A 27,175-nucleotide genomic window follows, 5' to 3' on the forward strand; every position below is an offset into this window, starting at 1 on the left:
AAAACTATGGATGTCAGCCATGAAAGCCTTGGACTTCATATCTTCTTGCCCTTCAAATCAAATTCTTCCAGTACCCAAGAGCCCATACTGAAATAGCCTCCAGAAAAACTGTGTTCTGCTTATGAAATTCAACCTCCTTACATGCAAAAACAATAAAAATAGATTGTTTTCATTGAAAAATCAGGAAAGTTTAGAGAGAGATGGCCTGAACATAAGATTGCCCGACAAAATAAACAATCTAGGGCAGTCTCAAAATGGAAAATCCATACCTCACAGTAATCAAACCTTTTTTCCACTATATAAAACTTGATGGGGGAACAATGATTTCTCTTTAAAATTCTATGAAAACCAACATAAGAAACCCCATCCAGTCATAAAATTATTTTAATCTCTTGTCTGCCTCATTAGGACAGCAAATTAGAAATTGTTTGGTATGGAAGAAATATTTTAATTTTTTTAAAAAATAAAAATAAATAAAAGAAGAAATGCTTGACTTGCAAGAAGCCTCTCTGTTAGACCCAACACAAGACATTTGCTGCCTGAGGCAGAATAGAATAACAAAAGATGCCCCACTCCCATATAGTTAAGTGATACTGCCACCTGAGGCAGAAAACCTCATAATCCCATCTTCCTTGTCTCCAACAATCAGAATACAAGGATAATAAACTGAATGTCTAACAATATGAACCCTTTCATGAAACTTAAAATCATCATTAGATACGTATTTTTTAAAAATAAGCTACCAGGCTGTTTGAGATGTGTGTCAGTGTGTGTATTTTTCCAAAATTAATAAGCACCTTTCAAAGAAATCATGTGTCTGAGGTCTACTTTCAAGCTTTTACAGGGCGCAGGGTGGAACATTACAATAGTTGCAAAAAGGTTTTCACAAGGAGAGACTGGCAAGGCAGCAATTAGTACATCCTACAAGTGGTGAAGCAATAGCACCATCTAGTCTGAAAAAACTAATAAACTAATGGCAAATAAATCAGTCAGAGCCTTTGTTATGTCAGGGATGATGGGAGTTGTGGCTCTTCACCTCTGGCCTGGAACTCACCACCTGGTTGTGCACCACGCTGACCAGTTTTGGCCAGTTGTTAAAGCTTTACAAGAGTTGCAGAGAATAGGCTGAAGACCCTGACAAACTCTCCAAGCCTTCTCACTCTTGCTTCCACAGAAGTCTTCACCCTTCTTCTCCAGGGTCCTGCTGGTTCTTGTAGCTTCACCCAAGACACCAGACAACTCAGTAGTCTTATATAAAAGATCTACTTTATTCTACTATATACACAGCTCCAAACTATCCAACAATACTCAACTCCTCACTCTCCAATCCACTACTACTACCCACTGCTACTACCCACAACTACTACTCACTGCTACTACCCACAAAACATACTGGGATTCATAGTCATTATTATAGTCAAATCAAGGTACCACCTACTGTTGTCTGTTTCCACCCAGTAGGCGTATACATCATTCCCATTGGTTCTCTTGTTTCTATCCAGATTAGATGATTTCATCATCTCATCCTTGACCACTTTACAATTGTCAGGTGTGTCCAATTATTCACTATGCATTTCTTGTCCTTGGCACTCAGGACTTGTTAATTCTATTACCATGTACACCTGTGTGGTTCTCCATTGGCTTCTGCTGAGTCACTTTGACTCTCACATACATGTTTTATTTCACTTACTGTATATCCCATGTGGCTTTTTCCTTAACAATCCCCTCCGAAATAAAATATTGTATGTGACTTAAAATGTCATTCCAACCATTTGTGTTAACCTTTCATGTTTCTTCACTGTTAGTGCTTTCGTGAACAAATCTGCAATGTTATATTGTGTCTCTATGTACCTTAACTCTATTTCTCCTTTTTGTACCATGTCTCTTACATTTTGGTATCTTACACCCACATATTTGGTTCTGTTTTTCAAACTTTCTGTTTCAGCCATTGCTATGCATGATTGTGAATCTTCTTGAATTTCCACTGGTACTCTGAAATTTTCATTCAGGTCAATTAACAATTGTTCAATCCACTGTACCTCGTTCACTATTTCGTTCAGTGCTGCAAATTCTGCCTCAGTTGTACTTAACGCTACGTTTGTTTGTTTTCTACTTCTCCAAACTATGGGACTTTCACTATATTTGATGATCATTCCTGTAACTGACTTCTTGTCTCCTAACTCTGAAGCAAACGAACTATCTACAAAACAATCTAGATCAGCATTGCTGCTTCTAATGATCAACTTTCTGTCTAGGGTCCCCTTCAAATATCTCAACAAGTGTTTCACAGCTGTCCAATCCTCAATTTTAGGATTAGAAACTCTTCTAGATAAAATGTTCACAGAAAACGCAATGTCTGGTCTAGTGTGGCAAGAAATAAACTGAAGTGATCCTATGATGCTCCTGAAAAATGTCTTGTCCTCAAAATCTCTGGTTGTTGGCTCAGAAACGAAACCAGTTGTCATTGGAGCTCTAACTGTCTTAGCATTCTGTAATCCACACTTTTCTATCAAGTTTTCTATCTTCTTTCTCTGGCTTAACAAACAATGTCCTTCTTGTGTCCACTCAACATTAATGCCTAAATATGACTTCAACAAACCTAAATCCTTCAAAACAAACTTTTCTGACAATTCTCTCTTGACTGACTCTATGTCCTGTTTTGACTTTGCTGCCACGCACAAGTCATCAACATAAATCACAAGCACTATGTCTCCTTTTGTATAAACACATGCATCTGCCACGCTTCTCTTGTATCCTAACTTCACTAACTCATCATTGATGCACAAATTCCATGCTCTGGCACTTTGTTTCAAACCATACAATGCCTTCTTCAATCTATAAACTTTCTGACTTCCATTCTCCTCAAAACCTTGTGGCTGTTCCATAAAAATTTCTTCATCCAAATTTGCATTTAAATACGCTGTCTCAAAATCAAAATGTTCCACAACTAAATTCCTTCTTGCTGCTACAGCTAACACCATTCTCAAACTTTCTGGCTTTGCTGTTGGAGAATAAGTCTTGTCATAATTCTCATGCTGTTGTTGTGCAAAACCCTTAGCTACTAATCTTGCTTTGTATTTAATGCTACCATCAGGCATTTCCTTTCTCTTATATACCCATTTGCAGCCAATCACTTTCTTATCTTTGGGTCTATCCACAACTTCAAAAACATTTTTGTTCACCAAACAACTAAATTCACTATCCATTGCTTCACACCATTTTTCCTGTTCTTCCCTAGAATAGGTTTCTATCTCTTCAAAACTCTCAGGCTCTTCTATAACTGTACAAGCTCTTGCCTGTGTCACAACAAACCTATCTGGTGACTTTCTAACTCTGTGACTTCGCCTGGGTACGAATTCTGTAGTTCTGCCTCTTTCCTCATCACTGTCTGCACTAGTGGATGTTGTCTTTTTGCTAAATCTTTTGTCCTCTGTCATCCTAGTGGTTACTGGTCTTGTTTGTGACTCTCCATCTGAGGTACTACCACTACTGCTAGTTGAGGCTTCTGGCTTGACTGATACCCCTCCGTTTCCTGAAGTTGGTTCAGTCTGTGCTTGCTGCTCACTTGAGTTACCTAATCTCAAGAACACTTCCTTATTGGCATGCAGCTTGTCCCAGCCAGCATGTCTCTCAAAATTTGCAGACCTGGAGTACTGTATCTCTTTTCCTCTCATTAGAAACTTGTAGCTGTTCCCTGAATAACCTAGGAACATTAGCCTTTTGCTTTTAGGTTCTCCTTTCCTTCTGGAACAGGCAGGTATGTACACATGTGCAAATTGACCAAACACTCTTAGATATTTGAAATTTGGCACTCTCCCATACAAAACCCTGTAGGGAATGTCTTCAATCTCAGAGTGGTACATCCTATTACTTATATGTATTGCAGTTAGCGTAGCTTCACCCCAGAAGCTTTCATTTACTCCTGCATCTGCCATCATGCAAGCAGAAATCCTTTTGATGTCCTGGATTTTTCTTTCTGCTAGGCCATCCTCACTTGGACAAGCAGGATTGGTGGTTTCATGTCTTATCCCCACTTTCTGGAACCAATTGTACAGTTGGTTATTTAAAAATTCGCCACCTCTATCTGTGACAATAGTCCCAACTTGACTATCAAACCTTCTTTCTATCATCCTGACCCATGCTTTTAAACTTTGTCCAGCTTCTGACTTATTTTTCAGTATTCTTACATATGCAAATCTTGAAAATCTATCAACAATTACCAGAAAATATTTGCTTCCCCCTAGTGACAAACAATTGGCTTGGGCCACATCCGCATGTACATATTGAAATGGCCTCTGAGCAATCCTTTTAGACTTCTTAGCAACTGGATACGCTCTGACCTTCACTTGGTTACAAACTGTACAGTCTAAATGATTTTTACATTCTGCCACTTTCAAATCTGGACACATTCTTATTAAATTCTTCAAGCACTTAAAACTTGCATGGCCAAATTTTCTGTGCAGCTCATGTATGCAATCTTTGTGTAACGGAACATTGTCAATGGTATTAGCATTCTCTACTTTGTACTTATCAACATTCTCTTCCAGAAAATAAAGCTTATCTTTCTTTAAGCCTATGCCACGCAGTTCCCCATTCAAAGTTATTTTACACAAGTTCTTTTCAAATGTTACTATATAGTCTCTGTCTGTTAATTTGCTTACTGATAACAAATTGTTTTCTAATTCCTTAACATGCAAAACATCATTAAAGTTTTCTTTCAGCCCTGGAATGTAAACTGTTCCCATTTGATTCACAATATTAAGCTCATTTCCATCTGCCAAAACTACTGCATTTACATTGGCTGGCTTTCTATCACTAATTAAGTTAATGTTGTTACACATAGAGGACGAAGCTCCTGAATCTACAAGCCATTTAGAGTTTGCCTTTTGTTTTTCCTTTATCATGGTGGCAAACACCTTATTATTATTTCTATTGTCCTTCAAAAATGGCGGCTTGGACTGCTTCTGCCTCTGGTCATGTCGAGGTTGCCACCTGCTCTGTTGCTTGCTTCTATCAGCAGCCAAAAGATTACAGTGCCTCTGCAGGTGTCCTTTCTTCTTACAGGAGAAACATTTCCGTTGCTCCCTTGAAGAAACTGCTTGGTCCAGCCCACGCACATCTGGCTTGGCTTGCTCACTTGGCACAGTCTTGGAAGTTGCTGCGTCATTCCTCTCAGACTGTCTCCTTTGATTCTCTTCCAGAATCCTGGCCACAACTAAGTCTCTCGTTAATTCTTCAGTTGGTAAGTTTTGCAGAGCATTTGTGATGTTGCCCCAAGAAGGGTCTAGGGACTCAATCAAGATATAACACTGTTGTTGTCTATTAATTTCCACACCTCTTAGCTCAGCCTGCACAAATAAATCTTGCATCTTTTTCAAATGCTCCACGACACACTGGCCCTTCTCCATCTTCTGCCTATAAATTCTTTTTGACCATAGCATTTTTGCAAAGGCAGTGGAAGGAGTGTGTAATCTTTGCAGAGTGTCCCACACATCTTTGGCGGTTTCCTTATCTCTAACGTCGTTAATCAAGTCTTCTTCCAGCATTAGGAAAAGACAAGCCTTGGCTTTGTTATCTCTCTCTTTTATGGCTGCAGTAGGGTCTGCTGGCAGCCCGGCTTCAACAGTGGCCCACAAACTTTCTTTTACAAGCAGAGACTGGGCATAAATCTTCCAGGTGGAGTAGTTGCTTCTATTCAATTTGCTAAACTTCAAAATCTCCATTTTAATTTGTGCAGTGACTCAATTGACACAGTCCTTCTGAGTTTGCACAGCTGACCCCTTTCGGGCTTAATCAAAATACAGGAGGAGTTACTCACGGAGCTTTTCAGTGCAGCGTAACAGCTTGCTCTGATCTGTCTTCCACTCTCTGGAACTTTCAGCTTCTGTGGATGCTGGGTGCTGCAGCGACTGGGCCCATAACCCTTGTCAGGGATGATGGGAGTTGTGGCTCTTCACCTCTGGCCTGGAACTCACCACCTGGTTGTGCACCACGCTGACCAGTTTTGGCCAGTTGTTAAAGCTTTACAAGAGTTGCAGAGAATAGGCTGAAGACCCTGACAAACTCTCCAAGCCTTCTCACTCTTGCTTCCACAGAAGTCTTCACCCTTCTTCTCCAGGGTCCTGCTGGTTCTTGTAGCTTCACCCAAGACACCAGACAACTCAGTAGTCTTATATAAAAGATCTACTTTATTCTACTATATACACAGCTCCAAACTATCCAACAATACTCAACTCCTCACTCTCCAATCCACTACTACTACCCACTGCTACTACCCACAACTACTACTCACTGCTACTACCCACAAAACATACTGGGATTCATAGTCATTATTATAGTCAAATCAAGGTACCACCTACTGTTGTCTGTTTCCACCCAGTAGGCGTATACATCATTCCCATTGGTTCTCTTGTTTCTATCCAGATTAGATGATTTCATCATCTCATCCTTGACCACTTTACAATTGTCAGGTGTGTCAAATTATTCACTATGCATTTCTTGTCCTTGGCACTCAGGACTTGTTAATTCTATTACCATGTACACCTGTGTGGTTCTCCATTGGCTTCTGCTGAGTCACTTTGACTCTCACATACATGTTTTATTTCACTTACTGTATATCCCATGTGGCTTTTTCCTTAACATGTTATACTTGAGTAACTTTCTGCCTATATAGGAATATTGTACATATCCGAAAATCGGCTTGAGAGCTATTACCTGTGCTGACAACAAAGAAGACAGGAAATGTGCTTCCTTTAAGCACTTTGGAAAGGGAGCAATGTTGAGAGTAGATTCTGCTGTTGGGTACTCTTTTCTTCTGTGGGCTACAAATAGTTGCTGCCAGAGATTGTGTCTGCTAGAACAGTTGCTAAGAGAAGGTAGTATAAAGGAAAGGGGGAAAAGGAAGGAAATCCTGTTCATGAAGTTGAAGAAGAAAAGTGTCAAAAAATCCATAGCTGGCTTTGAATCATCCTGTACTAGCTTCAAACCAACTCCTGTATAATCTTGTCTCGTTTCAAGTAGTTTGTAAAGTGTCAAGGCTGAATCATCTTTTTAGACCCTGCAAGAGCACATTCATGGAATCTCTGGCATGTAAATGTTGATTTACCAACTCACAGATTATTGACCTAGTGAACTCTAGATGGGACTACCAATAAGGTTTAGGTTAAAGTTGTGAAAGTGGCAGGATTTTCAAAATGTAGGACTTTTCCAGATTGTGTTAGAGGTGTGAGTTCTCACAATATAGACCAGGATTTTCCAGCCTTTTTGACTCGTGGAGTCAGCTAGTGGAGTGTTTTTAAAACTGGTGTAACATGGTCACTCCTGGATGTCCCAAGCAAGACCTACCGTCTACACACTGAGCCAATCCTTTTTGAATTTTTAGTAAGTCAGGAAGGGAAGAGTAACACATCTGTGGTTACCCTCATCTCTCCAAGAATCTTTTCCACATCCTGTGGCTGTACAAACTAAAAAGTACCCATTATCAGTGATCAAGTAGGCACCAAAGCTAGATAATGTGTACTGATTATGGCATCCAAGTCAGAGTGGATCTGAGTGATGTTATCTGCACAGTGCTGAGCATGTTTTTCACAATGGGCTGCCAGATGATCTGGACTCTTCTTCTAGTAAATTGCAAGAAAATAGTCCAGATCAACAAAATCATTGTTTGGATATTACAAAACAAAACAAGAACAATAGCAATAGCAATAAATACCAGAACCTCCCAGCACATTTGCTGCATCTGGAGGAGCCCAAACACATTCACTCATACAGTCTGTTAAGCAAATGTTTCTTGGAAGTCTTCAGGCTAGAACATCTGCTGTGTCATTTTGCACACATAAGATGGCAAAATTTAACAAATCTTCTGTGGGAGGAAGGAAGATTGAAGGAATAGTGGAAAAGCTCAGGAAAATTGTAAATGGAAGATGACATTTGGATGTACAGAAAATTATTTAAATGGGCAGGGTGGTTTTATAATAAAAGCCTTCTCTAGATGTACTTGAGTCTCCTTTCTGAATTTTCCAAACGGACACTTAGAGTGGATCATTAATAAGTTAAAGTTATATCTTTAATCATCAAAACCTTCTTTCAAGGTGACTGTATTTTTTTTCCAATTTCATTACGTGTGAAAGTAACTTATCTCTTCACATCGTCAGCATGAATTCCAATTGTTAGGTTGTTTTTATTCTCTTTTAAGAGTGATGAGATTCCCTTTTAATACCTTGAAATGATGTTCTCTGAAAATTGTCACTACTTTGTTCTTCAGAATAAAGTCATTTCTTTTCAGCAGTCGTTCACCAATCTGAGTTCAAGGTCTTATGTACTAGATAGGTAACGATGGAATTAGGTCAGAGCTGCCAACAAATTTCTTAAACGGTTAAACTTTTCTTATATTATTGTAGTGAATTCTGCAGTCTTGTAGAGGATAAGCAGTTCACCTCAAGCACTGTTTATTTGTTATGGTGGGTGTCTCAGTTAGCTGATTTTTGACTGATATGTAAAGGCAAGCAATCTGCCAATTGCTTAATATTGTTGTTGTATTTTCTTGTCAGGGAGGGACACGTGTAGGTTTTGTGATGGCCTTGGGTACTATGCATCTGGAATTATGAGGGCTTGCTGCTTTTCCTGAGGGAGGAACATTCCTTGGGCTGGCCTAAAAACCATTGTCTTCAGTTTTTCTAGAGCTTTTGTATTTCTTAAACTGTTATATATTCCAATAATTTCTTGCGATTAGCAATGTAGCAGTCTTTAATGAAAATATTGCTTTCAGTGTAGGCATGGACAACCATTCTGTACTCCAAATGTTTTCAGATTGCAGACCCATCTTCCTTAACCATTGGCTCTGTCAGAACCAGGGGAAATTCTTACTCCAAAACACAGGCGGGATACAAACCGCCCCTTTGGGGCGGCCTGCACCCGCCCCTTTCCCTGATGGATTGGGACCTCAGCTGCCACAGCGGCAGCCCCGGAGGCCCCGATCCGTCGCTTCCCTGCAGCCTGGAAAGGGGTGTCCTTGGGGCTTCATGCCCCAAGGACACACTGACAGCGGCAGGGAGACAGAGAAAGGGGCCACTCGGCCCCTTTCTCTTCAGTATCGCTGGCGCAGCTATGTAAAGGGAACCACAAGTGCCCTTCAGTGGCGCCAGGACGTAACAGCTGTGCTGCGCCATTTGGACGCGACGTGGCCGTTACGTCAAAATTGCGGTGCCCATGTGTACAGGGTGGTTCCATTTTGACGCCCCTGTCACGTGCTAGGGGTGAGGCCAGTATGTACACTGCGTCCTCGGCCAACCCCTAGCAAGTGACGGGGCGCCACATTGCTACAGCCAGTGGAGACAGACATTCCTGATAGGCTTTCCAGTTAGAACTGAGGGCACTAGGATATATCAAAGCAGTATACAGTCTGCCCTCCATATCTGCGGACTTGCCATGCGCGGATTTGAATACCCGCGCATAGCAAGCCGGGGGGGGGGGGGCGGAGGAGGAAGAGAAAGGACAAGGAGGAGGTAGAGTGGCAGCGACTGAGGTAGTTAAGAGCAGGAGGAGGAGAAGGAAGAACAGGGAGGAGGAAAAAGAGCAAGAGCTGCTGCAGCAGTAATGAAAGGAGGGAGGAGGAGAAAAGGAGGAGGCAGGGAAGAGGAGGAAATAGAGGTACCCCTGCTGCTGCAGCCATGAGAACGGCAAAGCTGGTTTCAGGGGGGCATGGGGGCAAAATGTTGTACTATCGGACTTGAGCATCCACTGATGTTTGTATCCACAGGGGGATCCAGAACGGATTCCCCCGGATACTGAGGGCCCACTTTCAAGACATTTAAAGTTCTTTATTCAACCCTACCAGTTTGGTGCCCTTTTATCCTTTGCTCTCAGGACAGTGACTAGATGTCCCACATCACCCCTGCTTTCCTCTGAATCTACAGCCTGTTTGTTTTCATACCAGCCTAGTGATAAGCTTAGGCTTGCCAGGATGAACTCTCCTACACATTCCTCAGATTGGTCTGAGCATTAAGTGCTGTGGCAAACAGTTTAACCATTACATCACCTCCTACCCCTGCTACATAGCCATCCCTTGCAAAAGACCACTACCCAATGATACATGTATACAGCATGCCCCATATCCTTCCCCTATACATATTAGAAATGCATAAAATATGGCAGGATCTTGGGTGTACTCTTGGATCTGGACCCCACTCTGAGCCTTGGTGCCCAGGTTTCAGCAGTGGCCAGCTGTGCATTTGCACAGCTAAAACTAGTGTGCCACCTGCGCGCCTGTTCCTTGACACATCAGATCTGTCTATGGTGGCACATGTCTTGATTACATCCAGTTTGGACTACTGTAACACACACTATGCAGGTTGCCTTTGGAAACTGTTCAGAAACTTCAGCCGGTTCAAAACGCCAAGCTAACCGGGGCCAGTTATGGGGAGCATGTAACTCACTTGTTGAAACAGCTTCACTGGCTACTGGTTCATTTCCAGGCACAATTCAAATGGCTGGTTATGATTTATAAAGCCTTATATAATAATTATAATAATAATTATAATAATAATAATAATAATTATTATTATTATTATTTCCCACCTCTCCCTGCAAATCGAGGCGGGATTACAACCGATAAAATCAAACTATACAATTGCACAATCCATACTACATAAAATAATCAATTAAACCACGCCAAGATGCAATACAATCATCAATGAAGCCAAATCTTCGTCTGTTTCTGTATTGTTGAATCAGGTGTAAAAAAATTCTATAAGACCCACTATAAAAGTTCAGGTGGATAGGCCCGCCGGAAGAGATCCATCTTAAGTGTCTTCTTAAAGGCTTCTAAAGTGGTGATGAGACGGGTCTCTTCCGGTAAGTTGTTCCAGAGTGTGGGGGCCGTGGCTGTGAACGCTTTACGGAAAGTTGTAATTAGTCTGGTCTTTGCATATTACAATAAATTCTTCCCAGATGTTCTTAGAGTGCGGGGCGGATTGTGTAGGGAGAGGCGTTCCCTCAAGTGACTCAGGCCCAAGCCATGTAGGGCTTTAAAGGTGATAACGATCACTTTGTATTGGGCCCGGAAGCTGATCGGCAGCCAGTGTAATGATTTTATATCACTTATGTCCAGACTGAAAGACTGCATCGCTCCATATGAACCTTCCAGAGTCCTAAGATCTTCTCAAGAAGGCTTTCTCTTGGTCCGCCAACATCACAGATTCGCTTGGTGAGGTCACAAGAGTGAGCCTTCTCGGTGGCTGCTCCCACCCGCTGGAATGCCCTTCCATGGGAGGCTAGGCTGGCCCTCTACCTATTTGCCTTTCACTGGCAAGCAAAAACATTTTTATTTAGGCATGCTTTTTAACATGATAGGGTGGTTTTTATATGGGGTGTGGGTTTTAGTTATGTTTTAATTTTTTGTATGTTTTTATTTTAATTTTAAACTGTTTTAATTAGATGATTCTAACTGTTTTAAAATTCTTACCATAAAGTTTTTAACATGTTTTTATCTTGTGAACTGCCTTGGATCCCTTTCTGGGAGAAAGTCGGCATAAAACTGAAATAACTAAAATAAATGATAAATAAAAGTCAATCTAGCAAAACAGTAACTATCATAACTCAGCTATACAAAAATACTTCTCACAAATGCAAAAATTCTTGTCAGCAGAAAATCATATTGTAGGTGATGGGAAATGTTTTGTGGTTTCTTGTTGTCACAAATGAAAATGAAGACAAACAAGAATTTGCATCTATATTGGAATTGCTCTTTACACTGCTGTATTTAGTTTTGTTCTTGCAACTGATTATTTGGCCATTGTCCAGTACTTTGCTAACTGGCAGAAAACTAGGCTTCTATAGATCCCCCCCCCCCCTTGAGTGTAGTAATGAAGCCAGTTTGAATGCCTGTGAGGGCACCTTTTAATTGTGCCCATTAATCTGCCCATTCAAGCTGGCTGAAAATATAGGAGCAGCTTGACCATACAGATGGGGAGCCTAGGATGGCTTACAAGGCAAGACCTCCACAGTGTACTGACTGCTGTAATTTTCTTAGACTATGGGATTTATGTCAACTATTTCACAATAATAAATGAAATCTTGATGCCTGAAATTGCCTCCAGCAACAGACTAATAGGTTAGAATAAAAGGAAGGTGGGCCAGCAGAGAAACCATGCCAGCCAGCTAAGAAAGAGACATGAAATAACATCAAGGTACTAGGAATAAAAATGGGTGATTGGAAAAGTTAATGAGAACTGAAATAAGATGATGCTGTGAAAATTCCTATTGATCTCATTCTAGCCATTGCTATCACAGAGAATAAGGTTAGATTACCTGATACTTGCTGTGTTTACCAAGAAGAATAAAGTCTGGCTAATATTAGAGTGTAGATGAAGGAAATACACTGTTTTGGGTAGGACAGGCTATATTTCTAAGTATTATTGGCTCTTTGGATCTGCGCACTTCAGATCCACGAATGCAGTAAATCACAGATCAACATGACCCATATTATTAAATGGCGGTGACACAAATGCAGACACACTGAAGTGTGCACATTCATATCACCACCATTGAATGATATGAGGCACAATTACTCATTTTTTCTTTTTTGCATCTATGGGGTGTCCCAGAACTGAAACCCCATGGATCCAAAAGTGCAACTATAATGCCATTCTTTGGGAGGGAGAGACTAGTTTCTGTTTCATTGATGAAGAGTTTGGTGGGATCAGACTGAGTTCAGAACTGCTAGGCACTGGCCATTACTAATTTCCAGAGGATCTACTACTACTGCATTCATAGTTTGGGAGATTGGGAATAATTGAACCTGTACAGCAACATAACTTCAGGTGGCCAGGTTGTGGAAAGACAACTGCTGTCAGTATCAGTCTTTCTGTGGCATGCCTCTTCCTTGGACATCTGTCCTGCTAAACTTTCATTACATTTGCTTGTATTTATTCATTTCATAATTCTAGAATAGAATGTAGTCATATAAAAGCATAATTTTTTTTCTGTGTTTGTATTCTTTCTACAGAAAAACCACTGAATTTTTAAATAAATTAGATTTTGGCTCATCCAACCAAAGAACCTGTCAAACAGACTGCTCTAGCCTGGAATCCACTGCCTGGGTATGTTTGTCTGTAATTTGTGTATGTTTTGACTGGTTTCTCACTTTTGTGTGTTTTGCTATAGTCAAGACAGTTAGTTCTCAGCCTTTGCTTTCAAATTATTTTGGACTTTTGTGCCCAGTCTCTGAACTGGGGCATCTGAGAACTGAAGTCCCATATGGAGAGTCAAAGGGTGAAAGCCACTTGTATAGATGAGGAGCAGTATAAAATGTGACCAAGAACGAATTTACCTTTATTTCATGAGTATGGAAATCATTAGTATGCAAAGCATGCATAATCTCTCTTTTTAAAATGTAATTCATTAGACAATAGATTTTATATATGTACTCTATGCTTCTATTTAGATAGTGGATATGAAAGTGCAGCCCTGGAGATAACAATAACTTTGAACCAGGCATTTTCAGGTGTTAGTTTGAATTTAGAGCTTGTTATTCCCAGATACATGCACTTTTATGAAACATATTCCAACAATCTGTTGAAATCTCTATATTTCCAGATGAAATCATCAGCACTACCAAGTATTAGTACTTAAAGACAGCATATCAGTGGGCAGAAAGTAAATCATTTCTGGTATTGAAACATAAATCTTGTGTCTTGTGCTTCTTGGAACTCTTCCAAATCTAAGCTCCAGAATTCAAAATATCCATACTTCAAAATGACACATTCCATTTGGGGGCTGTATATGCTACCCTTCCATTCTCCTTCAGGAACTATGAATACTGATGGATTTCTGAACATCTCCTGGAAAAAAAAAGTTGTTGTCAGCAGCTGTGGGATACTAGACTATTAAACAAAACCATCCTTGAATGTCAAGTCTCTTCTGCTGTTCGCACCTTATTGCTTGGCTTACCTGACTATATCTTTGCAAATGTGGCATTTCACTTAGCTGCAAGATGTCTAAGATAATTTAAACATATTATCTCAAGCTTATTTTTACACCAATTTTTGTTTTGTTTTGCAATAGGCCAGAAGCCACACATACAGGCAACTCCAAAGGCAAGAGGAAAATAGAAAGCTGCAGGAGATGAAGGAAGAACAGCGAAGAAAGGTGAAAAATTTCAGTCAATACTGGTATCTGTGGCTTCTCCTTTGAACTGGGAACTTCTTTTGTTGTGCAACCTTAGCTATACAGTTTTAATAATCACACTGAATAAGCCACAACTTCAAGGCTGGACTACACTACAGCTGTTTCCCGGTATTAATATTGCTTGAACACCTTTATTTACTTTTTCTTAAGTATTTGTCTTTCATTTCTCAAAGTCTGAGTTAATTTATGTCCATACTTGTTAAGCTATTCTTGGAAGCAGTGTAGGTTGAGTTGCCTTTATCTGAAATGCTTGGGGTCCACAAGTGTTTTGGATTTTGGATTTTTTCAGATTTTGGAATATTTGCATGTGCATAATGAAATATCTTGGTGACAGGACTCAAGTCTACATATGAAATTCATGAATGTTTCATGTACACCTTAAACATATAGCCTGAAGGTAATGTACATTTGTTTCTTAAAGAACACCTTTGTTTCTCAAATTTGTTTCTTAAAGAACACCTTAATTTGTATGTGTTCACCACTTTAAAACTGAATTTTTGTTTCTTGTTTGGAGGATAAATGCTAATTGGAGACATTTTCCTGAAAGATTTTTCTGAATTTCTTATGCAAAGTCAGAGCTTGCATATCTACTTTAAAAATAATTTATTACAGTTATAATCCCATAGAAGAATGGAACAGATGACACAATAGGGGAAATGCAGCACAGAATAAGTAAAGAGGTAGTACAGGAATACCTTGTTAATCTAAATAAATGTAAATCTCTGGGACCAGATGAACTACATCCAAGGATATTAAAAGAACTGGCAAATGTAATCTCAGAGCCATTGGCAATAATCTTTGAGAACTCCTGGGGAACAGGAGAAGTCCCAGCAGACCGGAGGAGGGCAAACGTTGTTCCCATCTTCAAAAGGGGAAAAAAGAGGATCCTAACAATTATCATCCAGTTAGTCTGACATCTATACCAGGAAAGATTCTAGAGCAGATCATTAAACAGAGAGTCTGTGAACATCTAGAGAGTAATGCCATAATCACAAAAAGTCAAAATGGGTTTCTAAAAAACAAGTCATGCTAGACTAATCTGATCTCCTTTTTTGATAAAATTACCAGCTTGATAGATGAAGGGAATGCTGTGGATATTGCATATCTTGATTTCAGTAAGGCTTTTGACAAAGTCCCCCATGACATTCTTGCAAACAAGATAGTAAAATGTGGGTTAGCCAAGGCAACTGTTAAATGGATTTGTAATTGGTTGACCGATCAAACCCAAAAGGTGCTGAGCAATGGCTCCTCTCATCCTGGAGAGAAGTGACCAGTGGTGTACCACAGGATTCTGTCCTGGGCCAGTGCTATTCAACATCTGTATCAATGACTTAGATGAAAGAATAGGGGGCATGCTTATCAAATTTGCAGATGACACCAAATTAGAAGTAAACAGCTAATGTCCCAGAGGACAGAATCAAAATTCAAAATGACCTTAATAGGTTAAAAATCTGGGCCAAAGCTAACAAGATGAATTTCAACACAGAGAATTGTAAGATACTGCACTTAGGTTAAAAAAATGTAATGGATAGATATAGAATGGGGGACACTTGCTTAATGAGACTATATGTGAAAGGGATTTAGGAGTCCAAGTAGACCACAAGTTGAACATGAGTCAACAGTACAATGCAGCAGCTAAAAAGGTCAGTGGGATTCTAGGCTACATCAATAGAAGCATAAGGTCTAGATCAAGGGTAGTAATATTGCCACTCTATTCTGCTTTGGTCAGGCCTCACCTGGAATACTGTGTCCAGTTCTGGGCACCACAGTTCAAAAAGGATGTTGACAAGCTGGAACGTGTCCAGAGGAGGGTGACCAAAATGGTGAAGGAAAGGCTTAGGGAGCTGGGTATGTTTAGCCCAGAGAAGAGACGTTAAGGGGTATGGTAGCCCTCTTTAAATATTTGAAGTGATGTTGTATTGAGGATGGAGAAAGCTTTTTTTGCAGAGAATAGGACCTGGAACAATGGATGCAAGCTACAGGAAAAGAGATTCCCCCTCAACATTAGGAGGAACTTCCTGGCAGTGATGGCTATTTGACAGTGGAACACACTCCCTTGGATTGTGGTGGAGTCTCCTTCTTTGGAGGACTTTAAACAGAGGCTGGATGGCCATCTGTCATGGGTGCTTTGATTGTGAGTTCCTGCATGGCAGGGGTTGGACTGGATGGCACTTGTAGTCTGTTCCAACTCTATGATAGTTATTTACTATTTACCACTTAGAATTTTTTAAGGTAATACTTTTTTCTTCGTGTCCTGAAAGTAACTAAAATAGATTTGTTTAGTTAACGTTTTTAACAAATCTGAATGCCACACAGTACAAGGGTGTAGCAGAAGTACCAGAGGATCCAAACACATAACTTTGTGAATGCTTATGAGTGAAAAATGCATTGGGCACTGGCATAACCTGAATTCGTGTTTACTGACATACACAAATGTATGCATGCTATCTTGCTGATGTAAGTTGGTTTGGCTGTGGTTATTTTGGTAGCACCCTCAGAGTAACATTACAGGAAAACATACAAAGGTTTTGACAGATGTTACCCTAGTAGTATATGAAGCACTGCCCACCAAGTATTGATGAAATAAGAGATTAAGCATAACAAAACATAAATGGACTTAGAAGCATTTGTAAGTATTCTTTTCTTGAATACAGTCAGCATTACCAGGAAAGCTGAGCTATAAGCTTCCTAGAACATCTCAGTATAAAACTGTTTCTGTAGCATTTAGGGAGCTATTTAGTGACAAACTATGATAACTAAAGGCACTCCTGAATAGCTAAGATCTGTCTGAGCCTTTAGAGGGAGAAGTGCAAAATGAATACACAACATCATAATGTTGGTCTTTGAGGCAGATTAATTTTATCTTTTGATTTGCACTTAGTTTGGAAATACTACTTTTTTGTTTAAAAATCCCATAATCTCCCAGTCATAAATAGTAGTCATTCTGGCTAGGAGACTGTGAGAGCAGTAGTCTAAAAAATAATGTTTTTCCAAACTCTAGTTTGCATTCTGCTAAAACATACAAACAAACAAAAAACACCTACATACCAGAATCCCAAATGTGATCCAGTCTTATCCATAGAAGTTAGCCTGGCCTTACATAGAAGTTTCATACCAAATGAATCACACTAGCCCCACTGTCTCTCTTTTTGTATCTCTCTCTCCATGGATATTAAATCAGTATCCATGTGCCTGGCATGCTGATCCACTGTAAGGACGAACAGGAAAATAGCATAACATAGCACAGTAATAGTTTCCTGATACCGCAGCCTTTCAGGGTGCTGTTTTATATTTTTTTTGACATGGTTCAAAATGTAACTTGTAAGGGAAAGTACTTTGTCTCAAAGAGGAAATGAGGAATCACTGTGTTTTAACTGTAGTGCGCATTTTAAAAAGTACTTCTCACAGGTACAAGGGTAAGCAGGTCTTAAAGATGAAGTATTACACCAGTTTATTACAAGACAAAATTAATTGTTGCCTCATACTTAATTATGCTAAACATTAATATTCAGGGTTTTTTTATTATTTCCAGGCTGAATTATTGGAACTCAAACAAAAGCAAGAGGAGAAAATGAGAATAAGAACACATCAGAATGAACAGCAGAGGTAACATTAATGGAAGGAATTGTTGGGACACATTTAAATTCCTCATGTCAGACATGGCAGTAGTGTTAAGTTTAAATGTAGGAAAACTGGTAAGTTGTGCTGTAGGATTCTATGTGCTTTTCTTTTAACATGGTAGTTGGTGCATTGGACTGTAATTTGTGGATAATGCGACACAAATGCTAGTGAGATTGGTGCCCCTTCCTATTCTTCTCAAATTCATTCTCCTGGTCACTACCAGTCAAATGGTAGTGGTTCCTTAACTTTCTGTGTGAAATCTAGTTGACTTTTAGGTGGGGAAATGTTCAGTGCTATCTTCCAAACTTATAAACAGTGTACTACATTCCAACTACATGTTTTGATTTGAAAGGGAATATTGATAATGATGTACTGATTTCCATTAAGTGAGTGACTCAGACAGTCTTCTGAAGTTACTTGTGCACTGCTAGTTCCAGATTGAACATTTATTATTTTCAGTGGACCCTTGGAATTTGCTGTGGTTTGATTCCAGGACCATCCTGGATACCAAAATCTGTAGATATTCAAATCTCATTAAATACAGTGGATAGTAAAATGGTGACCTTTATATAAAATGGCAAAGTCAAGGTTTGCTTTGGAAATTTATATATTTTTAAAATATTTTCAAGCAGTGGATGCTTGAATCTGTGGATAAAGAATTTGTTGATATAGAGGGCAGACTGTAACATCTTTATTATTTATAAGTGAAAATACAAAATGACTTGGACATGTCTAGCATTTGCATCAGTACGGTACCATTTCATATACTATCTTGAATATAAATATATAGAACCCAGTGCTGGGTTCAGTGTTAACCCAGGAAAGCTGTTCTAAAACATGATTGCCTTTTATGGAGGGAAATCTATTAAAGGTATTTTCTCTTTTCTTGTATGCATCAATCCTGTCAGTTTATCTATGAGAGCCAATTCTAGCAACTGCATGGTACAGTTGCTGATTTTTAGTAACATAGTGAGATTGAATATTTATTAACAGGGTTTTGCAGTGTAGAATTGGGTATTTTGGAAAACATTGTCATCATTGTCAAAGCTGGCTCAACAAAGTAGGAAATCTAGAATATTTAAATAGAAGATTTATAGTTTTGACTTGAAACTGGCCTTCACACTTACACAGTCTGTTTTTCTTGTCACAAAAACCAATTCAAGTTTGTACATTGCATTCACTTCCATAAACTGTGCCTTTTGGTGGAATTCTGTTAACATTCATTTCCTGACTTCTATTTCTAAGGGTGAATAATGCATTTCTGGACAGGCTACAAAACAATAACCAGCCAGGTGGCATTTACCAGTCTGGATATCTTGGGAATATGGGTTTTACTGCTGACAGCTGGGTGAGTAACAAACCTCATCTTTCAAAGTCCTGAAGAATAAAACAACGAGGAGTTGTTGTTTTTTAAATGGCACACCACCTGAATAGTCTGCTTGTAATATTCATTGTCTGGGGTCGGCATGAAGCCAAGGTGATGAATAAAAATTCAGCGATCACTTTGGAGGAGGAAGAAACCGAGACTTTATCTAAACACAAAATGACAGCTGCCTGCTTCTGCAGGATTTAGATTGCCTTGAATATGCTGCTTTTATCACTCCTTCTGTATAGTACAACAGAAAGAAATCTTGGATAAAATGTGTTTATCTGCGGAGGCAGAAATAATAGCTGCTCTATAAGCATGGCAAACAATACACAGTATGTCCCAAAGTGAATATGAAATGTTTAGAAGATTGGTGGTTGGGCAGACTTTAAATGTTGCTTAAAGGACCTTCATTTCTAGGGATCAAGTAATTGTATATTTCTAGTCTAGAGCACTTTACACAATATTTGTAGAAGTGTATTGGTACTGGTGGGTTCTACATGGAGCCACAGCATTTGCATAGCCATGCCTAAGATGAATGCTGGGTTTGCACACCAGACCTAAGAAACTGTTTTATCTTCACTTGCAATCTAAAATGCTGTATTGCCATGGCAAGGTAAGAGTGGGTTGTTGCCACTGCTATTTAGTTATAACATTGCAGAGCACCAGAGGATCCAAACAGAGATATCATTGACAAAATAGAAGTCTCTTTTTCTCAGTTGCATAATTCAGCAAAGTTTTTCCAATTTGGTGTGACTTAAAATGGCTCCTGCTCTTTAATCCCATCCTGAAATTGTTTCCTTTTCAGGATAGCCCCATTTGTAGTTTTATTCCGTTTACATAGAAGTTGGGTCCTTATCACACTACACTGTTATAGTACTATACTCCCACTTTAACTGTCATAAAAGCATCCTGTGGAATTCTGGGGTTCTTAGTTTAGGGAGGGGCATTAGGAATTCTCAGTCAGAGAGCTCTTGGACATCACTAAAACTACAAACCCCAGAATTCCATTCCAGAAAGTTGATATGGCAGTTAAAGTGCAGTATAGTGCCACAATAATGTAGTGTGATAAGTTCTTTGGAAGAACATCCTGCAGCATTCAGTGAGGCATATGTTCACATACATATGTGAAAGCTAGAATTGAGGGACAGTATTACATGTGTTTTCCCCAAAAAAATAAAGTTATGGGGCAGGAGTTGGTAATTAATAGATGCCCCATAGAGATGACTACAACCTCTCTCTTTTTTTCTTCAGACACCAATCTGACTCCAAAATCTGGAGGTTTGTGCCTGCCATTGACTATAATGGAAGATAGAGAAATGGCTATTGCTTTTGCTGTTTTCATCACAGTTGGATGAAACTCTACAGGAAAAGCAGTGTCTATGAAAGTGATTATACACCTTTCACTACAAGGAATTTGTCCAAGAGCAGGCTTTCCATTCAGAGGGTATACCAAAAATGGATATATTTAATCTTCCTGAGTTAAATTCAGTTGTTGCTCCCTACTACGGTTCTACCTAAGTGTTGACTTAACAAATCTCCATTGATTCACTGGATCCATTCTAGGTGAGACCAACAGTTGGATTTAGGTCCCTGTGTTCATTCAGGACCACTGCAATGAAAGTAACAGAAGTCTTAGAGCTGGCCATAAGCAACAAACTTGTAAAACATCTAGGCTAGTCCTAAATTTCTGAAGGATTGTGTGAGAAAGAATGGCTTGTTTTATTTTTCCTTCCACCATGTTTTTTTGGGAGGGTATATACAAAATTAAGAGTGACTATTCCAAACAAAACGTCTAGCATTGAAGCACACATTATCATCATAGCTGGATAAACAAAACAAAAATTACCATTGTGCCAGTCCTTTCATTATGGTCTCTTTAGAGTCCCTCATTGTGTCTTACCTACTCAGACCATAGGTTGGACCTGTGAAAGGGGTTCTGACTCCATAACATAGCATACATGTTGCTAATATGCAAGAAGGCCACAATTCAGTTCAATTCCAGTGTATCTAAAATCTTGGAAAAGACCTTTGTCTGAGAACCTCTACCGCTTTAGTAGCAGATGGTAGTAGACTGGCCAATACAGACAGACATCAATGATCAAAGCCTCTTGGCAACAACATTTCTTTTTTGCAAAGTTTTTTTGCCCATGGAGCCTCCATTTTCATCTCATACTCTGCCTAGGTGAAAGTTTTTTAGCAGCATTAGTACTGGGAGCAGTATGTCTGCAGTAAACAATGCTATAAACAAAGCTTGAGCTGAGAGAGAGCAGGATTCTGTCTTAGCCTATCCTGCTGCAACTATCTGGGACTGCCTGCAACAGACAAGATAAACAGCAGCTGCCTCCAAAACCCTTTACCAAGCACTTACAAATAGCAATAGCAAAAGGAAGAAAACTCTGCATCAGCAGAGTTTGTGGCCACCAAAATAGAAATCATAAGAAAGGTAGAGGCTGGTGAAAAAGTCATCCCTATATGAATTTTGGAACAAGCCTTTGCATTGTCTCCAGAAGGTTCAAAATGTTTTGGTCTCCTTATTTATGCAAGTCTTCCCTGATCCATGTTCTTTACTTCACATGTTCATATTGTTAGTTTTGAATAAATTTTTTCTAAAACATGTTTAATTGCCATACTTTGGTGGCTGTGTATGAATCTGTCCCTATATTCGTTCCCATGTTATTACTGTCTCTAGTATCAATGTTTTCTATTCAAGATATGATGCCAAGGAACATACCTACCACAGTGTAGCTGTAGTCTGATCTTTTGTAAGCCTACTTCATATATTCATGAGAGCTAGTGTGCTCCACTCAACTCGTTTTTTCCTGACCAGCACATGAGAATATGATTGGACAAGCGTTTTCCGCTTGATACTTTATGTGTCTGAGAGGATGCTCAGACAGGGGCCTTTTCCCTCTGATCAGAAGTGCAGGAAATTTTCTCTCACAAATCTTAACAATTTCACTGTATCTAAGTTGTTGTTTTTTTTAAACACCATTAATTTGAATGAAGATCATCTTGGTGCTGCTGTGCTTGCAGTTGTTTGATTTTACTGTTCTTATTGGGTTGATCAGTGTTATTGGGTCTCTTATCAATTTTATTTTTCTGATGTACGACTTTAAATCATATTTTATATTGAATGTAAACCCTGAAAATCAACCACAAATATGCTAATACCAATTCTCATTCCTACAGGAATCTCGATATTTCCAGTAAAATGTGAGCTATTATACAAAAACAATTAGACAGGTAAATTTTCCAAAACATAGAATTATACTTGTGTTGAAATACGGATTTGGGAATCTGACTTGACCATTTTTTTAAAAAAAATGCTTTGACAACTATAAGCCCAGAAATGGGAATGAGAGGGGCTCTTGGGAATGAATAATGTCTCTGCTCTTAATGCAAGGAAGCTATCTGAAAATCCCAGGGGGCTCAGTCAACACATAAAAATTGTTCGGTAATCATCACTCTGTATTGCTGTGAGAAACTCGGTTTTTTCTTAATACTTAGAGATGGTCTGTCACACACATTTATTTTTAAAATGTATTATTCATATTCTTAATCCTTTCATGTATTAGGGGCTATACAACCAGAGCTTGGAACTAACTAGCTACCTGTAACAAGTTATTTGCAGTTAATTCCTCCACCCACTAATGACAGTTCTAACTTAAATAGAGGGGTTTGTTTCATTTGTTGTGTGGCTGTAACTTATAAATATGATACAGTCCTAATGGTAGTTTGTATTGGATTTCATTCTGCTGTCTAATGGTTTGCTGTGGGTGTTAAGCTAGCAATGCTGTCAATAGAAGAAGGATCTTTTCCCCCACAGGGCAGCTGCTTGTAGCGTTCAGATTTTTAAAAAAATATGTAAAAATAACTTTTGAGAAACTAGAAAGGAATGTTTCTTTTAAAAAGTGCAAGTAACTGCAACTACCTACTCATTGGGCCTGTAATTATAACTAGGATTGCTTTTAAAATGTAACTTTCTGAACTTTGGTTAACTGACTTCATCGTTAACCATGTGTGTCATTTCCCCTGAACCTATGTCATTCACATTCCATTCATTCTCCCACAATAATGGGAGCGATTTATTTTGGTAGTTCAAAGAGTTGCAAGGACGGGAAGCAAGAGGTCCTCAAGATGTTGTTGGACTGCAACTCCCAGCAGCCCTAGCCTGCATAGTTGAATGCTGGGAATTTTCCATCCCTAAAACATTGTGGGAATGCTTTCAGTACATCATTTAAATATGGTTAAATCCTGTAAAGAGTCTTGTGGGTAGCAAGGTTTGGTATAACCTTTTGTAGACTCCATCCCTCTTCATCAGATGCCTTTGCTGCCAAATAAATCTTCTTTAGTCTTTAAGGTGCCACAAGACTGTTCTTTTCTCTGCAGCAAACTAACACAGCTACTCTCCCTTGAAATGTCTGTCAAATCTCATTGCCAGCTTTTCTTGCTCAGAGAAAAAATCTAGACAAATTGATTGATAATCATACAGAATCCCCATATCTCATATCAATCAGTGATCTTTCTACCTTCAGACAGAACAGACATAACCCCTCTAGCAAAGTCCTTGTGTGTCCCAACACAAATGTATATTAATTATTATTTATTTGTGTAATCATTTGTATGCCACCTCCTAGGATCACATCCTCATAAGGTCCCTCACATAATAAAATTATTGGTAAATGAAATATATAATCAGACATGTAGCAGTATCTTTCACTGAATAAAAAAGTAGAAAAAAATCTGGCTAGGTTTTTTAAAATGTCTATAAAAGCAATTAAGGCTACCGTATATACTCAGCTATAAGTTGACCTCATGTATAAGTCAAGGCTATGTTTTGGGGCCAAAATTATGGATTTGCCGGAGTCTCCTTCGGTGTGTGTATGTGTGCGTATGGCAAGAGAGACTATCATTGAGGCTTTTTGCTTCATCGTTTCAACTTTCCTTTCAGACGGGTGGGCGGGCGGGAGAGGACTCTTAAACAGCAATATCAATCGTTCAGGAGAAATAAACTGCTCTGCCAACTGCATGGGGAAATCTGAAAGAGCTGCTGTCACATTACCATAATGACCCATAAATAAGTTGACCTGGGATTTTGGGGTCAATTTTTGGGCAGAAATTTTTAGACTTATAGACAAGTATATATGGTAAATACAATTTTTAACTTGTTCAGTTACGTTAAGCAGTTCAGACTTATGGAAAAATAGGATGAAAACATGAAACTTTTATAACATTCTTAAAAAACAATCACAGATGAAGCCATGCATAAATGGATAGAGAGTACAAACCTTGAAATGGTCATGTCTCTCTTGGGAGTTTATCACACGAGGGAGATCGAAATGTTAAACCAAAATTATCCCAGAGAAAACATGAAATTATGCAACATGATTTCACACTCACCAACTAAATAGATGTTAGAGTTGAACCAATGATTACAGTCTTATCATGCAGGCAGACCTTCTAATAACCTGGTGCCAAAATGTTTTGGGTGCCAAGTGTCTGTTTCATATAAGAAATCCCTTATTTGTACGCCCAAATACTGTCCCATATTGGGGTCATATGGTATACCCCAAATCCTATATTTAAGTCACAATGTGAGTAAGAGGAGTAAATATTTATAATGCTCTTTCCACCAAAGGGTGGTACATCAAAACATATACAATAAAAAGTGAACAATAAAACACAACACTATAAAATACTAAAATAATATCCTAATATGCTCAAAACAAAAACAAAGGGTGGAATTCAACACAAACAGTTAGAATCATTGAATTGGAAGAGACTTCAAAGGTCATCAAGTCCAACCCGCTGCCATGCAGGAATACACAATCAAAACACCCCTGACAGATGACCATCCAGCTTCTGTTTAAAACTTCCAAAGAAGGAGACTCCACCACACTCCAAGACAGCATATTCCACTGTCAAACAGCTTTTACTGTGAGGAGGTTATTCCTAATGTTGAGGTCGAATCTTTTTTCCCCTGTAGTTTGTATCTATTGCTCTGGATCCTATTCTCTGGAGCTGCAGAAAACAAAACTTGCTCAATCTTCAGTATGACATCTTCAAATATTTAAATGGGACTATCATATCACCTCTTAGCTTTCTCTTCTACAAGCTAAATATTTCCAGCTCCTTAAGTCACTCCTCACAGGGCAGGGTTTCCAGACCTTTCACCATTTTGATTGCCTTCCTCTGGACTTGCTCCAACTTGTCCATATTCTTTTTTGAATTTTGGTGCCCAGAACTGGACAGTGTCTTAAAGGTGAGGTCTGACTGAAGCAGAATAGAGTGACACTGTTACTTCCCTTGATATAGAAACTACATTTCTATTGATACAGTCTAGAATCACATTGGCTTCCACTGTTTGGTATACCAAATGCTGGGGAGTCAGTCTGTGGGAGCCATGACTGGATGCTGCCACTCATTCTTCCTGCTGTACCACTAGTATCCTAGTTTAAATCTACAATCTTCACCTACATCTTTCATATTTAGTGATTCGTATGTCTGATTGGACTTTGGCTACAACCGTCAGTGTATTTACTGTGGGAGAGCCTTTACAGAATCAGTTTTATTGGATCATATACAACATATTCTTGGATCTTTCTGGCCACCACATTTTGCATCACATGTAGTTTCTGAACACTTTTCAAGGACAGCCCCAGTAGTCTAATTGGGAGACACATAAGATGTGAACCAGTGTGGCCAGAGCTGAACATCAGAACTTCCATCTTCAATTTTATACTCACCTGCATCCAGTGCTGACCAACAGTCTCATAAACTGCATTCTGCACCAGTTGATGTTTCTAGACCACATTGTTAGCTAGCCCCATATAAAGCATGTTATATTAGCTTAGCCTAGATATAATTTGTGCATGGATAACTGCATCAAGGTTTAGTTAGTTTTGATAAAATTCCAGCTGAAGCAGTTAACCCACCCCCATCCAGGCATCAGCACCACCTACATATCCACAGAGAGCATTGTGTAAGAGGACCCACATGCTACTGATTTGATCTTTATGAATAGTGTATCCTATCCAAGGCCAATTGTACTCCCACTTTACAAAGTATTTGATAATCAATATTCTACCTGAAAATACCACGAAACCATTTCAAAAGCATTGCTGGAGCTTAGCTACATCAGGGTATACTTCTGATTTTCAAAATTAATCATCAAACTAGATTTTGCTTCAGTTAGCTGTTAGTCATTCTGTGTTTTATCATAATTGTGAATATGCATTTGTATTCTGCTCTGTTCATTCTTGTGACTTTACTGTACGGTATTTAGTATGAAATATGCTTTGCTACAGGATTTGTTTTGTATCAGGATCTGTTTTGTATTCTCAGTATCCGTATATTATCTGTCCGCTGTATCATAAAACATCTCAAATATTTAGAAAACTAGAAATATGCTAGTTGTATTTAACTGTAATGCTTCGATCTTTTTTCATGCTACTCAATGGCTTTTTTTTCTGATACAACAACACTAATTTTGATTTTATTTTACAGGATTCCTGACACAGCAGTTGGAAAAGTTACCTTACAAAAAGCTTCAGGGATTATTTTTCCTTCCTATCTCACATCCTTTTATTCAGCCATGTTTGTTTGACCTGTTGTCTCTTCTGTTATTCAGAAGTGTTTCAAGCTATTGATTATGGTTCTGGTATTAAATCTGAAAGAAAATCTCTCTCTCCCCCCCCTCCCCCCCCTCCCTCTCTATCTCTTTCTCTCTTTCTCTCTCTGTCTCACAGTTTCTGTGTCCCAGTCTTGTACCACTAGAGATGGCTTTTTAAAAAAAAATATTCTATGGGAATAGCAGTAATACGTCATTACTCCCCTAACAAAGCCATCTGAGTTGTAGACACTGGACAGTTTGTCTGTTTGTGAATTCTCGTTTTTAAAATGTTGCTGAGACAGAAAAGAACTCTTATACTGTGGACTTTAACTGGTTTTAATTCAATTTTCTTGTGTGGAAAAGCATGCAAAATATCAAATGAATAAAAG

The 27,175-nt window shown here is 39.0% G+C and overlaps 1 protein-coding gene across 3 annotated transcripts in view; it reads left to right on the forward strand.

Moving 5' to 3' along the window:
• EPSTI1 (epithelial stromal interaction 1) overlaps positions 1-26,801 on the forward strand; it is a 48,085-nt gene extending 21,284 nt beyond the window's left edge. For all 3 annotated transcript variants that reach the window (XM_089511013.1, XM_089511014.1, XM_089511012.1), the window contains exons 7-12: positions 13,004-13,097; positions 14,062-14,145; positions 17,717-17,790; positions 19,051-19,153; positions 22,364-22,417; positions 26,681-26,801. In XM_089511013.1, coding sequence (XP_089367139.1) covers positions 13,004-13,097; positions 14,062-14,145; positions 17,717-17,790; positions 19,051-19,153; positions 22,364-22,384 — 376 coding nt within the window. In that variant the 3' untranslated portion in view covers positions 22,385-22,417; positions 26,681-26,801. The remainder of the gene's footprint in view (positions 1-13,003; positions 13,098-14,061; positions 14,146-17,716; positions 17,791-19,050; positions 19,154-22,363; positions 22,418-26,680) is intronic.
• The last annotated feature ends 374 nt before the right edge of the window (positions 26,802-27,175 follow it).

This window comes from Sceloporus occidentalis, unplaced genomic scaffold (genome assembly GCF_023333645.1).
Source record: "Sceloporus occidentalis isolate IW3139 unplaced genomic scaffold, rSceOcc1.0.p SCAF_2, whole genome shotgun sequence".
NCBI classification, from domain to species: domain Eukaryota; kingdom Metazoa; phylum Chordata; class Lepidosauria; order Squamata; family Phrynosomatidae; genus Sceloporus; species Sceloporus occidentalis.